Below are 16,743 nucleotides of genomic sequence, written 5' to 3'. Positions count from 1 at the left end.
TACTCCTGATGGAGCGCAGAGGTAGAGAGAGGCACAGAGAGGTAGACTGAGAGAGGGCTCTGTGACATCTCTCATTGTCTTTGTTGTTGCTGTCATGTCCTATAGGTCTCAGCCAGATGTGACCAGAGCAGACATGACGATGGAGGCAGCAGGGTCACTGGAGTGTCACAGAGAGACTGCAGCCTACAGCAAATCAGCACACAACTCCCTGGAGGACCTCACAAGTAAGACTGGCTCACTATGATGTACAGTATATGTGTAGCTGTTCACTGGTTAAATCTCACGTCTTTCCAAGCATACTAGACATCATTTGTGATTGCTAAGTAGTTCTTCAAGAGATTCTCCCCACACTGTACATGCAGATTGAAACAGGGCATTTACATCCTGTTCTTCGTGACTTCAATTTAAGTATCGGTTTTTCTTTGGCCTTTTTTTCACTGTTCCGGTAAAAGACTGTAGTTAAGAAGATGAGAGTATTGTGAACTGCAAAAATTGAAAATCAAATCAAAATCACATTTTATTTGCTGAATACAACTGTGAAAGGCTTACTTACGAGCCCTTAAACCTCTTAAGGATCCGCCCCTTTTTTTCAATTTTCGCCTAAAATGACAAATCTAACTGCAAGTAACTCAGGCCCTGAAGCAAGAATATGCATATTCTTGGTACCATTTGAAAGGAAACACTTTGAAGTTTGTGGAAAGGTTTAAGGAATGTAGGAGAATATAACACAATAGATCTGGTAAAACATAATACAAAGAAAAAAACAACCGTTCTTTTGTATTTTTTTGTACCATCATCTTTGGAATGCAAGAGAAAGAGAAAGGCCCAGCTGCAATTTAGATTTTGGTGTGTCTTGGTGTGTTTGGATCATGATAGTTTGTTGGTGATGTGGACACCAATGAACTTGAAACTCTCGACCCACTCCCCTACAGCACCGTCGATGAGAATGGGTGCGTATTCGGCCCTCCTTTTCCTTTAGTCCATGATCAGCTCCTTTGTCTTGATCACGTTGAGGGAGAGGTTGTTGTCCTGGCACCACACAGCCAGGTCAATGACCTCCTCCCTATAGGCTGTCTCGTCGTTGTCGGTGACCAGGCCTACCATTGTTGTGTCATCGGCAAACTTAATGATGGTGTTGGAGTGGTACTTGGCCATGCAGTCGTGGGTGAACAGGGAGTACAGGAGTGGACTAAGCACGCACCTCTGAGGGGCCCTCGTGTTGAGCATCAGCATGGCAGACGTGTTGTTGCCTACCCTTACCACCTGGGGGCGGCCCGTCAGGAAAACCAGGATCCAGTTGCAGAGGGAGGTGTTTAGTTCCAGGGTCCTAAGCTTAGTGATGAGCTTTGAGGGCACTATGGTGTTGAACGCTGAGCTGTAGTCAATGAACAGCATTCTCACATAGGTATTCCTTTTGTCCAGGTGGGAAAGGGCAGCGTGGAGGGCAATTGTGATTGCGTCATCCGTGAATCTGTTGGAGCGGTATGCGTATTGTAGTGGGTCTAGGGTTTCCGAGATGATGGTGTTGATGTGAGCCATGACCAGCTTTTCAATGCACTTCATGGCTAAAGACATGAGTGCTACGGGGCGGTAGTCATTTAGGCAGGTTACCTTCGCTTCCTTGGGCACAGGAACTATGGTGGTCTGCTTAAACCATGTAGGTATTACAGACTCGGTCAGGGAGAAGTTGAAAATATCAGTGAAGACCAGTGGCGTTCAGTGCCGTTCATTTTTTTTTTCATGAACATGGCCTTATTTCTATTACAGCATGTTGGATGTCTGTTATTCATATTCCATTCACCCAGCTCAATGTAACATAGATAGGTTTAGGCTACTACATGATACTTGCATTTTCCTTATACCCATCATGCTACAACCTAGCCTATGAATAAAAGTTTACAACGTAGGTGCACACAGGTCGAGAGAAAATGTTGAGATGACAAACAGTGACACATGGACAGACAGTGACACATTAAATTCCGCCTTGCACACTCTTGCCTGCATCTAGGGTGTAATCATTAGTCCAACAGTTACAAACGAGAGTTTCTATTGGACAAATTCAGGTATTTTTATCCCCGTTTCGTTAGCTTCCATTTAAGAAACGTTTTTCAACAGGATCGGCGGAATGAATACACCCCTGATCATGCATAAGCACAGTTCACTTTCATAGGAGCCACGCTGTATTAATTCTAGAATCTATGCACTCTCCTCTCACCTTTTCCCTTCATTTGTGGACTTCAATGAACAAAACATCAGCTGTATGTGACCAGGAGAAAAAACCTTTCCAAGCCAAACCATGTCATAACCGCTACACACAACCTACATCGTTGTCCCCATATTAGCTAAAGGAACATAGCTAATAAAACAAATGCGTTAGTAAACCCGCTACAATCATGCAGTAACGTTACAGTGTACAGTCAGTAAGCAGTTACACCGGCAGACCCTGGTGGCAATAAATGAATGAAGCCAAAAGCTTACCTTGACTTGGAAGAGTTCCAATGTTGTGTTGGATAGTCATAGTCAACTGGCTAACATTGCATCCCTCTGTTTGAGCCAGGTGTTTGAGTAACTAAACTAGCCAGCTGCATTTGTTGTCATAATTACTGTGTAAGTCTATGAAAGGGGGTGAGAACCAAGAGCAACCTAGGTTTTGTATTGAAGTCAATGTACCAAGAGGAGGACGGAAGCTACCAATGTACCTAGAGGAGGACGTAAGCTAGCCTCAGCAGAGTGCTGTTGAGGCTACTGTACACCTTCATTGCAAAACAGTGTGTTTTAATCAGTTATTTGGTGACATGTGAATATATTTAGTATAGTTCTATCTAAAAAGGATAACTTTTCAATGTTTTACCATTTTTATGAAATTCACTGAGGAGGTGAAGACACTTTTTACTTGGTCCGAGCATGCTCTGAGTACACATCCTGGTAATCCATCTGGCTCTGCGTCCTTGACCTGTTTAAAGGTCTTACTCACATCCTCTACGGAGAGCATGATCACACAGTTGTCCAGAACAGCTGATGCTCTCATGCATCCTTCAGTGTTGCTTGCCAAGCATAAAAGGCATTTAGCCTGTCTGGTAGGCTCATGTCACTGGGCAGCTCGCGGCTGGGTTTCCCTTTGTAGTCCGTAATATTTTTCAAGCCCTGCCACATCCGACGAGCGTCAGAGCTGGTGTAGTAGGATTCAACCTTAGTCCTGTATTGACGCTTTGCCTGTGTGATGGTTCGTTTGAGGGCATAGCGGGATTTATTATAAGCGTCCGCATTAGTGTCCCGCTCCTTGAAAGTGGCAGCTCTAGCCTTTAGCTCGGTGCAGATGTTGCCTGTAATCCATGGCTTCTGGTTGGGGTATGTATGTACAGTCACTGTGGGGACGACGTCATCGATGCACTTATTGATGAAGCCAGTGACTGAGGTGGTGTACTCCTCAATGCCATCGGAGGAATCCCAGAACATATTTCAGTCTGTGCTAGCAAAACTGTCCTATACCTTAGCGTCTGCGTCATCTGACCACTTCTGTATAGAGCGAGTCACTAGTACTTCCTGCTTTAGTTTCTGCTTGTAAGCAGGAATCAGGATAGAATTATGGTCAGATTTTCCAAATGGAGAGCGAGGGAGAGCTTTGTATGCGTCTCTGTGTGTGGAATAAAGGTGGTCTTGAGTATTTTGTGACATCCTGGTAGAAATCAGGTAAAACAGATTTAAGTTTTCCTGCATTAAAGGATTTTCTTGTTTGCTTATGGCCTTATACAGCTCGTTGAGTGCAATCTTAGTGCCAGCATCAGTTTCTGGTGATAAATAGACAGCTAACTCTCATTTGCATCAAAGGATCCTGTCCATGGAAACCATTTTTTCAGCCTCGTATTGTTCCCAGGCACAAATGAGGGTCTCTCTTCCCAGCTATACATGTCAGTACTCTATAGCGAGGACTGAATCAAAATGCCACCATGGAGGGCAAAAGCCTCAGTTCCCTGTGGATTCTTTCTAGCCTCTTCGTAATGGATCAGAGATATTGCCTCAAAGTTCACAATGATTTGGCAGGCCCACACAAAGTCTGTCTGAATGCAATTAACAGCACTGTGGAAAAAAACATTCTTGGAAACTCTTAGTTTCTCAGCCAGGAAGTAAGTGGGTTTATGTTGGTTGGTGGTACTGTTCATTTGGAGAGCTGCTCTGCTGCCACACGGGAAACAGAAAAATATTGAGATGGAAAAATAAAGAAAAGTGTAACACTGGATTCGTATTGAGCTTTGTATGAATTGCAAGACTCGTTGAGAGAGTGTGGAGAGAGAGGCTTGTTTTGACCCTGGAGTTGACTGGTGAAGTGATGGAGTTTTGTCCTGAGGCAGCCCCAGCCTGGAATCTGTGTCTCTGTGTCTAACATGGCAGCCAGGAGGGAGAGAAAAGGCCAGGGGCCTGACTGAATGGAACAGAAAAAGCTCATCTGCATGTTAAAGGCTGTGGATGTCATGGAGTTGCCAAGGTTCCTCACTACACACAAGTTGTGTGTGTGTGTGTGTGTGTGTGTGTGTGTGTGTGTGTGTGTGTGTGTGTGTGTGTGTGTGTGTGTGTGTGTGTGTGTGTGTGTGTGTGTGTGTGTGTGTGTGTGTGTGTGTGTGTGTGTGCGTTGTGGATGGCTGGAGAGGCCTTTCTCCAGAAAAACCAGTCGCCACAGGAGGAGTGGGAAACACTGGAGCAGTTGTGTCAGCGGCATCGTTCTCTTTCTGTCAATTCGAGACTGAAGCATTTTCAAGAAAACAAGCATTTACTTACGTTCTGTTCCGATCCGAATCCTAACGTGTCATGGAGAGGATGTGTCAATACCGGACAGGACTTGTGTCAGAGACTTGGAGCACCTAGTAAGGACTTCATGGAGAGAGAAGAAATGCTTCCTCACGGAAACAAGGAGGGTGTTGGTAAGAATGGCAGCAGCAATGACTCCTCACCCAGCAGAGCCAGTGGCAGAGAGGTAGGACACAGCAGAGACCGAACCAGGACCAGGCTGTCCCTGGGCAGTGTTACCCTGGGGGGCTCCAGCCAGCACAGCCACCCCGCCTCTCACATCCCCATCCCCACCAGACCAACCCCAGACGAAACTAGACAACCAGTCATTGAGCTAAACACCTCTGTGGAGACTCTGGAGAGTCCAGGAAGAGAGGGCGCCGAGTGCTGTGACCCTGTGACCCTGAGGCAGACAGCCAGGACGTCAGAGTTCAGAACCAAGCATGTGACCTGGGAGGAGAACTATGTGTCCAGTCGGAGGCAGAGCCGGCTGTACCAGGTGCACCTGCAGCAGACCTGTGTCTGGGACGGCATCGCTCAACTCAACGAGGAGATCCTCCTCACCATGCTGGAGATATATGAGAAACACGAGAGTAAGTGCTTGTGTATGTTTGCATGCGTGTGCCCCCCCCCCCGCTGCCCTCTGCATGTGGTCTTCAGGGCTGCTTTCCTTTACCGTCCCAGACCTCTCGGACTTAGATGCAGCTTTTGTTCATTCGCAGAGCAAAGTTTGTTCATGCTCTCAAAGCATTCAGAGCATTCAGAGCATGTTACCGTTATTCTGCCGGCAGAACATTCCGTCAGCCCTCACCGTTATGTTCTCAGTGAAACGGGACTTCGTCAAGGGAGGTCAGCTTTAAAACGGGAGAAAAGTTACACAATCCCTCCATCAAAGGGCTGCCTGTAAGGAGTTAGTGGTGTTGTAAAGGGCAGGTTTAGCCCTGTGAATGGGCTCGTTTGTGCTCCCTTCAAGACCCCCCTGGAATGCCTTGACTGGTAGTGCTGCTCAGCTCTCCAGCCCACGTTTCCATGTCACGGCAGCGTGTGTGTGTGTGGGGGGCTTCCCCCCCTGCCTCCCCCCTCATGATAGGCAAATACATTTCAATCTGCCCAGCAACACCCTCCACTCACCTAACGCTCATGTTTATTTGGAAAAAGGGTGAATGGGTGAATTAGTTGGCCAAGCTTTTCTCCTTCCCAGCGACTGTTTTGACCGATCGTAAGAGCTTTTTCAAAATGTTCTTTCCTCAAAAGCACCGAGAATTCATATGGTGTTTTTTTTTTTTTATGCATATTTTTTCTGGTTTGGGATTTGATTGGCCCTGAAGGAGCTACAGGACGGTATGCAATGTTTAGGACCCTCTTGTTGTGAATGGTCTGTTTCAAGTGTTAATGGATACCTTTGAAGGAAAGATGCACATTTCTGAGGATGTCCTGACAAGCCTGTGCCACGTGTGTTGTTTGACGTAGCAGCTGTTTCAGGTAGGCTGTCTCTAACAGACCCACCCCCTCTACTTCTAGGTGAAGACCCTGAGGCCAGGCGCTTGCGGACGGTGAAGAACATTGCCGATCTGAGGCAGAACCTGGAAGAGACCATGTCCAGCCTGAGGGGAACACAGATCAGCCACAGGTAGATCACTGACCTTGCTTCAGCACCATCTGTGTGTGTCACTCATTACTCACCCGTTTTATGCGAGTGCGTGTGTGTGTCATTTTTGATGCTCTTATGGATTGAGAGGTTTATTTGAGTGGTTTGGCGCTGCACTTCCCAAACATGATTGCATACTTACTTTGCAAAGTGCTCTCCACAGAGCATTTCATGTTAGGGTCTTCACAAGCTCAGTAATGCGTCAGCGATCTATTACCGAGGGCAGAAGAACATCAGGGTGAAACAAAAACATGACATTCATTTTGATTGATGTGGGAAGGAAGCGTTCAAAATGAGGACCATTATGTGCGGCATGTGGATCCCATCTTGTCTACATGACAGAGTCTGCCTTAGGGTCTAAAGGCTTTAGCCTGATTGGCAGTTGGACTGGTAGATCAGACGTTGATCTGGAGGCATCCTCTTTTGTCTCTGGTCTGATGAATCTGATGTGTTGCCCAGTCGCCTCGTCCTGAGCCCAGCCGTGAAATCGGCTCAGAGGGGTTGACTGGACCCCCGTGGTCAGCCAGCACTGGGTTAAAAGCTGCTTTTGTCTCCCAAGTCGATAAAAGGGGAGAACATACATGAAAAGCACTCCTGGTGGGCTGATTTACAATGCCAAAAGCATTTCTACACTCTTTAGCATCATATGGGAGGGAAAAATTCAGTTCAACTAGTAGGATTTTTCAGCCAGGACAAACATTTTCATAGTATATACATTTGAATGGGGGTTTTGATGGGGTTTTGATTGACATGCTCTCAGAACGGCATGTAAATGCAGCTTTTCATGTTGAAGTGACTCATCTCATCTCTCTCTCCTCTCTCTCTCTCTCTCTCTCTCTCTCTCTCTCTCTCTCTCTCACATTTATTATTTTGTATATTGAACATGTTTTATTTTTGCTATTTTGACCAGTCTGACCTTTAGTTTGTCAGAGAGTAAGAGAGGTAACTCCCCAGCTGAAAAAAAACAGCATAGACCAGCATTGGTTGGTCCAGCATAGGTGCTGGTGACTAGCCTCATCTGTGTTTTCGTGGTGCCTCATTGTGTTTTTGTGGTGCCTTCGCTGTGTTTTCGTGGTAACCAGCCTTCGCTGTGTTTTGCTGGTGACCAGCCTTCTCAGTGTTTTTGCTGGTGAGCAACCTTCGCTGTGTTTTGGACACTTATGCTGGTCACCAGCAAAAACCAGCATCAAGTCACGTCATTCTGGCTTGCACAGTGACGTTTAATTCCTATTGGAATCTAGCCAGAGTAGGGATATCCAACAATTTGAACTTTTCTTCACCTATAATATGTTTGCAGAATGGCTGCCAGGGTTAGAAAGTATGATAAATGAGACAACCCAAACCATCTAAACTGGAACAACCATTTCAGTATCCGGTGCAATAATTCGAACTAACAGATTAGATTAGTTTAGAAACATAAAAAAAAACATGTTATTAATCTTTGTTTACTGTAAGATTAATTAATCAATGTACATGCAAAAACACAACAAACAAAAAAGATATTGAAACAAACAATTCTAAAAATCAACTGCAATAGAGAATTCTGGGAAATATGAAAATGATGGGCATAGTCAACACCGATGCCGATGGCGATTATTAGAGGACCAAAAAAAGCTGATGCCGATTAATTGGCCGATTTGTATATGTATATTTGTAATGAACGACAATTGCAACAATACTGAATGAACAATGAACCCTTTTATTTTAACTTAATATAATACATCAATAAAATCTATTTAGTCTCAAATAAAAAAATGAAACAAGTTCAATTTGGTTTAAATAATGCAAAAACACAGTGTTGGAGAAGTACGGAACCATTCCGTATTTTGTCGAACGGGTGGCAACCCTAAGTCTAAATATTGCTGTTACATTGCACAACCTTCAATATTATGTCATAATTATGTAAAATTCAGGCAAATTAATTACAGTCTTTGTTAGGAAGAAACCCAGTTCGCAACGAGCCAGGCGGCCCAAACTGCTGCATATATAAGTGACACAATTTCCCTAGTTAATATTGCCTGCTAACATGCATTTATTTTAACTAAATATGCAGGTTTAAAAAAAATATACTTCTGTGTATTGATTTTAAGAAAGGCATTGATGTTTATGGTTAGGTACATTTGTGCAACGAATGTGCTTTTTTCACGAATGCGCTTTTGTTAAATCGTCACCCGTTTGGCAAAGTAGGCTGTGATTCGATGACAGGCACTACATTGATTATATGCAACGCAGGACAAGCTAGTTAACCTAGTAATATCATCAACCATTAATGATTAATCGGTCGACCTGTGAAGGCTGGTCACCAGTGTCCAAAACACAGCGAAGGCTGGTCACCAGTGTCCAAAACACAGCGAAGGCTGGTCGCCAGTGTCCAAAACACAGCAAAGGCTGGTCACCAGTGTCCAAAACACAGCAAAGGCTGGTCACCAGTGTCCAAAACACATCGAAGGCTGGTCACCAGTGTCCAAAACACAGCAAAGGCTGGTCACCAGTGTCCAAAACACAGCAAAGGCTGGTCACCAGTGTCCAAAACACAGCGAAGGCTGGTCACCAACAAAACCAACTATAGCATGCTGGTAAACCAGCATAACCAGCTTGACCATGCTGGTTAGACCAGCTTGACCAGCTAGACAATGCTGGTCAGACCAGCTTGACCAGCATCTGACCAGCATATTGAAATGTATGCTGGGCTATGCTGTTGGTTTCAGCAGGCTCCTGTCATGGCCCACTCACCCCCTGTGAACAACCCTTGGATTTATTTGAGTGACAGCCCGTTGCCCTGGACAGGGACTTGTTCATGTTTGGCTCCTGACTCACCACAGCCTCTCGCAGCAGGTGTCTGTCTAATTTTGAATCTGAATCTTACCCCTCCACCCATCCTCGCCTCCCTCTCTCTCCCCAGTACCCTGGAGACCACCTTTGACTGCAGCGTCACCACAGAGGTCAGCGGGAGAGGCATGCTCAACCTGTCCCCCCGCCCCAACCCAGCGCTGCCCTGGCGACTGGGCCCCACCAGCCCCCGTCTGCAGGCGGGCGACGCCCCCTCAGTGGGGAACGGGTACGAGGTGGCAACACGGGGCAGTGCCAGTCGCATGGTGAGCCCCGAGAGCGGGCGCTACCTCCGCGGCGGGCAGACACCAGGCCAGGAGAGTAACAGTGTGTGTGACCTGGACCCGCCAGATAAGATGGAGGAGCTGGAGGGCATCGCCATGGAGACCACGGGGTACATGAGCGACGGTGACGTGCTGGGGAGGAACCTCCGCATGGACAAAGTCTCCAGTGGGTGAGTGCACACGACATCTGTTCTTTTGTGTATTCAACTGAAAGCAACCAGGGGAAGAGCAATAACCCAGCTATGAGTGGACCACCTCAGTGTTCTGCTTTCTTGCCACTAGATGGTAGTGTTTCTGTCTTCTGACCTTGTGAGTGTGACTGTCCTCTCTGCTAATGTCTCCCAGTTGTCAGTGGTAGCTCAGAGAGAACCCCTGAGTCTGTGACAGACGTCAGATGAGAGATTACTTGAGACATCAGGCAACGTCTTTCGTTTGGAAAATAGCTTGGTAACATGCTGTCTTATTTGGAAAGCTCTCAGGGGGAAGAGGGTTATGATTTCAAAAAAGAATCTGACCTTTGTGCGCTCGAGAGAAAGCAGCTCATGGGAAATATTCTTCCTAGCCTTGAGATGACATGAGAAGGTGAGAGCTCTTATTCGTATACAACATGCACTCCTAGAGAAAGAATGCTGGTCCAGCTTCGATTTGAATCCTCTCCTTTACTGGGCCTCAGAGGTTCTGTGGCAACAACCTCACACCGTCAACCAGAGGTCTCCACAAAGAGGTAAATCATGTGACACAGAGCCAAATGCAGGTCAGGATATGTCTGTAGATGATGTGATCACATATTGTGCTGTGTGTTTCATCTCAGTGGAATTGGACCAAATAAGCTGTTTACTTTACCATCATCTCCTTGTCAGCTTGAAACAGGCACTGGATGCTGGAGAACTTGGATGTTGTTCACCACAGTCATCCTTATTATCTGATTTTCCTCTAGGACCCGGAAGCAAGGGAGAATGTCAGTGGTGACATGGTCCTTGTTCTGCTCTGGAAAGGCTTTATACAAGTTCATTACGAATGTCTTGGTGATGTGATCGCACTTTGTCAAAGGATAGGACAACCATACTTAACAAAGGGCGCGAGTTCCAATACAATTTTTAAAAATAATAATTCCATATATTTAACGTCACGTAAAATGTATTTAAAAATACACGTACAGTTGATATATTTGCATCTTTGCTCAAATGCATGTAATGCCTGACAATATTCCAGAAATGCTTGGCTATGACATCTGGTCCACAGGGTGGCCAAACTGGTTCCTAATTCAGCTTCTTAAATAACTCTTTGGAAGTGATATCATTTGGATTGTCACATAATTTGAACATTCCGTCATAAATAGCACATGTTCAACCTCGTAAAAAAAAAAAAGAATTTTCCCATCTCAAGAGGTGAAAAAAAAGACTATAGTAAGTGCCTCTCTTCAGCTTAATGAAATCATGAAAAGAAATCTAGTGCCTGTTTTTGTTATTTCTTATTTCTCGTTTTTATCGATTTAAACTAAAACTATACATCGTACAACACACCACAATATGTCAAGGTCTTGTGCTTCCAATAAGTGGTATTATACGGCTTTACGGTGGCTGGTTAGTGGTGTTATGGTGCATTCGTAACCAAGTGGGAAGTGGGAACATCTGGTAAAAATCCACTTCAACGGCCCTCCAACTGGTAATTACTAGTTAAATCAGCCATGAATCCCCATGTGACAGGGGGAATATAAGCGTGTTGTGTGCAACAGGGAAGGGCAATTGCATGCAAGATTCACACAAAAAAATGTAATTATTCACACATTTCTAGGCTGTCTAACTATGGTTAACAGGGTTAATGTGTTATGCTCAGGATTCACCCCAAAACACCAGAAAATTGCCAAAAAGAGTACTTGCACTAGTATGTCTTCATTCATATTGAAAAGCAGATGTATTGAGCTCTCCATGTGGTGTATATTAAAGGGCACTATATATTTGGCTTTTAAAATTCTATGTGGGTGCATCATTTCTACTTAACTTATCAAAGGGACGCAAAAAAAAGCACACATTTTGTGGAACGACCCAGTACACGTTAAGTTCTGGACGTTCGATGCAATTCTCTCATCAAGTTCATTTGTTTATTTGCCATATACACATGAAAGACATGGAGTCACTAAATGACCGATAATGTATTATGTTTGTAGTCATTTTTGTAGTAATTTAAATGCATTTAAATGCATGTTAGTACTTTTGGTATGCTTTTGGAATGTGTCAAGTACAATAAAAATGAATTTTTACTAGGGTTGGGCGGTATGCAGATTTTCATATCATCATACCGTCCTTCTCTCACGGTATTACTGGCTTAGTACACAAGGGGGTGCCAAAAACTCAAAAAAGCCCATTGGGCGTCTATTACCAGAATGCGAACAAAATTAGCACAAGTAATAGTGAATTTCCATGGAGGCTGCTACCTAAATATGTTAACTAGCACAAATGAAAATAAACAAATTGTAAAGACAGGCAATCCAACTCATAAAGTAATACATATATAGGTAAGAGCAAACATTATTTTTGGTGAGTTTGGATATTTACAAGCGAATGTGAACAAGAGACATTGGGCAAATGAACAAAGTTTTGACGCATGCTTGTCTGAAGGAAGAAGAGTACTGTGTACACGCTGTGTCTGTGTGGTGTCTGGGAGTCTCTATGGCAACGGGCCTGCCTGCTATGCTCAGGAGGAGATAGGGGAGGAGCAGACGGCCCTGAACAGAGAGTAGGAAAAACGCAAGGAAATCAAGCTGCAGTGGCAGCTGTAGATAACTCATGCAAAGGGCTTTGACTTCTCAAACACGGCAGAAAGCTTACAAAATATGATGCTCCGTGGTCTCATTAATTCAGCCACTTACTTAGATAACTAGCAAGTTAAACTTAGGGGTTGTCCTAACACAGAATTATTCATTTTTAACGCAGGAAAAAAAGATAAAACGCATATCTAAAATGCTTCTTATTGTAATTTCTGCTCAGCATCAAACAAATTTTGTTCTTCAGTTGCGCTTCTCCACTCGGATAAGAGTTCACAAATGGGCTTTCTATCAAAGACAGCACTCTGACTGATGTGTAGCTACCTTTCTCCTGTACTTTTCTCGGTGTAGCCAGCCTACAAAACATGAGGAAATGTAGCTGGTTACATTCCTTCTATGATAAACATTAGGTTTAGTTTCACTTTTTTTTTTATCGAAATATTGTGCCTTTAAACGGGATTTTACCTCATACCCTCAGGTCCTTGAATGTTCCATAGTTCCCTACTCTACCTGCTAAGATACCAGTCAGGTGAAACATTTTGTACAAAATCCTAACTATATTTGTAAGTATGGTCAGTGGTGAAAAAAGTACCCAATTGTCCTACAGTACTTGAGTAAATGTAAAGATACCTTAATAGAAAACGACTCAAGTAAAAGTGAAAATCACCCAGTATACTACTACTTGAGTAAAAGTCTTTAGCTTTAAATATACTTAAGTATCAAAAGTAAAAGTATAAATCATTTCACATTCCTTATATTAAGCAAACCAGACGGCACGATTATAAATGTTTACTTTTTTACGGATTGCCAGGGGCACACTCCAACACTCAGAAATAATTTACAAACAAAGCATTTGTGCTTAGTGAGTCCGCCAGATCAGAGGCGGTAGGGATGACCAGGGGTGTTATTTTGATAAGAGTCTGAATTGGACCATTTGAAAAGGATTCAAAATGTAACGAGTACTTTTGGGTGTCAGGGAAAATGTATGGAGTAAAAAGTACATTATTTTCTTTAGGAATGTAGTGGAGTAAAAGTAAAAGTTGTCAAAAATATAAATAGTAAATTGCAGATATCCCAAAAACTACTTAAGTAGTACTTAAAATTATTTTTACTTAAGAGTCCGTGGGATCTCGCATTTTGCAACACAAACGGTTTGAAAAAGCATGTGAAAATGTATTCTAAAATACATTCTTTAATCTATTTCAGAATGTATTTTTAAATACATTAAATACATTTTCTGATCCATTTAACATATATTGTGATATACATTTGACCTATATTTATATATACATTTTAAACGAATTATGTTATATCATTTGGAATGTATTTAAAATGTATAAATCAATAAATTCAATATTTTGCCCATTTTAAATATTTCACAATATTTTTAAATCTATTTTGTATTTTTTTTCTGGTTGGGTGAACACATAGGCCTAATACTAACGTGACCAGTAAACTCTACTGGTTTTCACTCTGTTTTGAACCAAGGCCTGGCGTGGTCGAGAGTTCAGTGACTCAGTACAAATGAGTGACCTGTCTCTGCTCAAACCAACCGGTGTTGTTCAGTAACCAGAGTTAGTGGATGGCCCACTGCAAGCACGCAGCTCTAAAACCTAAACATTGGCAGATATTGAAGTTATTGATTTTATGCCCTTTGAAGAGGTAGGGACCAACATTAGACCACTTCTATGAACTTGTGCTTTGGCCAGGTGGGTTGTGGTTACCATATACCACTGACCTGCTTGGAAATATATTGCTGTGTACTTGGTTTGCTTGCATTGAATGACATTTTTGTTATTTCTTAATAACAAAGTGAGCCAGTCAATGAGTCATCCTCTGTGGCGTGTCTCATTGCAAAAGGCGGTTAATTAAAAATCATAACTTATCTTTTGTTTCCCCATGTAGGTGCTGTTTTTTGTTTACAGGAAGGCGTAAGGCATACACTCCACTCCCTCCTTTCGACAAAGGTTCAGGCTTTTTACCTGTTCGGCTGGTTAGTCAACAACTGGTCTGACTCGGCTTTAATAGCTGCCTACAGTATAGCTCCAGTCACATCAGTCACTGTCAACCTCGAAACACTCAAAAGAGTTCATCCTAGAAAATGACGCTGCTATTTAGGTCTTTTGCTTATCAGAGGAAATGATGGGCTTTTGTTCATGCTAGTGCTGCCGGGGCTTGCATGTAATTGGTACTTCCTGATCTTTGAGATGAAAGGGGATATTTAATTTAGGTTGGTGTCTTTCTCTTTCATCACTCACTATGAAGTATTATTACCTAAAGCCCATAATCAGGTTGGCTTAAACAGTAACTTTTTAGAGAGTAAGGATTCCTTCTATGCAGTATGTCTTTTTGTACAAACGATTTTGGGAAGTAATCATAGTCTCTCTGTTTGCTCAGTTTGAGGGTAATTTCCTGGTTCCTAAAATTCAAATAGTTTGCCTAATTTCAGTTTATATGACAAAAAAAGCTGTCATTGTGTAGAGAATAATTGTACCATCTAAACCACTTTGAAATATATTTTCCATAACCAAAAATATTGTATTTTCAGCTGTTTGAAGCTGGTGTATAAAACCGAAAGTAAATAGGAAACGTAGAAATGGGCAGCATAGAAATAGCGCACATTGAACATATCTACTGCGTCTTATACCGGCTTTCAATAAGAATGACAGATCTATAACTCACATTTCTATGCGAATTTGGTTGGGTCGCCCCCAAAAAAGTGACCTATTGCAGCCTTAACGAATCATATCCCTCCTCCAGTTAGTGGGGGAGGATGCTCTGAGGAAAATCATTCTAATCAGCTCCTCCCTGACTCACAGCCCATACCCCCGGCCCCTCCTCTTACCCCTACCCCTTCCGCAAACAACACCCCCTCCCCTCCTGTGCTGGGGCTCTCCTGTCCTGTACTGCCATGTCCTTCCCCTCTTCCTCTCACTCTGCCTCCGCCTGAAACACTGAGCTCGCAGCTCCCTGGTCCTTCGTCTGCTCCTTCTGTTACCGATGACCCCATCATTCCTCCTGAAGAGCTCCGCCATCTGAACAGACTTGACAGGGATGAGAGTGGTGGAGAGAGAGAGAGAGAGAGAGGCCGTTGTGTTAAGGAGAGAGAGTGTGACAGAGAAAGAGAGAGATACAAAGAAAGAGAGGATAGTAGTAAAGGAGAACTGGCTGGGTGACTCGGATGACTTTGTGTTGGACCAGCCTTAGTTGACCATTCAGTAGTGAAATCTCTCCTCTGACCAACCTGCAGGATTGGCATTTTCTAGAAGCCAACATTGACAGGTATGTTTCCAGTCTACTCAATTTTTTTAAAAAGCAGAAAAAAAAAAAAATGTTTTATGTGAAAAAGCCTGCATTACATATCGCTCTTTAATATGTGTCATTCTTTGGGGTTCTAGTGGCTTCAGTTTAGGGTCAGGCACCTTTTGCCGAGGTGGGTGTGCTAACCCAAGTAAGTGTGAACAAAACCCAAGTTAATCAGTAGTCACATTAAAATGTTGCTTTAATTGTGACTCAAATACACCTTTTCAACAATGATTTGGGAGCTGTTGTGTCTGTACACACCAAGGCCATTAATATACATGGCTATAAATGGCTGTGGGGAAACCAAGCCCTCAGGTTGGGTGTTGGTCAGCTCTCCTAACAGTTAGAGATAGAAAATGCTTTGCAGTAACAAACCCATAAATATTTTTACGAAAGTAGTACTACAGGCTTGGGAAGCAATTGCATGTGTTTAATGAGTGGTAGTTTAAACAGAAGCAGTTTCTCATGATTTCCTGTCACACTCCAAGACAAGCTGAGACTCCCTGTGTCACCTGGATTAGCGTGAAACCGTGCTCGGGATTATGTGAAGTTGCAGGGATGACAGTAAAGCTGTGCTTTCAATGGGACTGCCTCAATGAATTTATCTCAACCTAAGCTGGTAAGCCTATGGCGTTGCTCTGGGCTAAAGGCATGACAATGGCCCTCTAAATGAGTAACTGAAAATGGGTAATTATGGAGGGTTAGTTGGTGTTGACTGAGAGCAAATGTGAATGTTTATCTAGCTGCGGCGGGTTAGTCGTCTCGTATGCCCTCCGGGTACAATGCTCAGATGACTTTGGGCACGTTCTTTTGTTTTATATGTTGTCATTTCTTCCATCATGTCAAACCCCCACCTCTCCAACTGCAGGGATGGTGTGACCGTTCTGAATGCCCGTGCCATATTCTGTAGCCATGTTGACAGGAGATATCGTTGTTCTTCTTTTTTAGCGGTATTATTGGCACTGACATCACCCACATACTATGCGGAATAACAATGTTAGTATTACCAGATGATACGAACCAAATATGCCTCTCCAACTGAGCTGTCTCCAGTGCATTTTCGGGATGACACACGTCATGGTTGTTCTGTATAGGGGTCTTCAGGTCAGACACAGTATAAAAGTATATAACAG

The 16,743-nt window shown here is 43.5% G+C and overlaps 1 protein-coding gene across 1 annotated transcript in view; it reads left to right on the top strand.

Moving 5' to 3' along the window:
- LOC106573239 (neuron navigator 2-like) overlaps positions 1-16,743 on the top strand; it is a 100,983-nt gene that overhangs the window by 20,627 nt on the left and 63,613 nt on the right. Inside the window, 3 exon segments of the mRNA XM_014148126.2 lie at positions 106-224; positions 6,304-6,412; positions 9,333-9,713. Of these exon segments, the coding sequence (XP_014003601.2) occupies positions 106-224; positions 6,304-6,412; positions 9,333-9,713 (609 nt within the window).

This window comes from Salmo salar, chromosome ssa16, assembly GCF_905237065.1.
Source record: "Salmo salar chromosome ssa16, Ssal_v3.1, whole genome shotgun sequence".
NCBI lineage: Eukaryota > Metazoa > Chordata > Actinopteri > Salmoniformes > Salmonidae > Salmo > Salmo salar.
The sequence above is the reverse complement of the archived record's forward strand: the minus strand, read 5'-3'. Positions and strand labels throughout refer to the sequence as shown.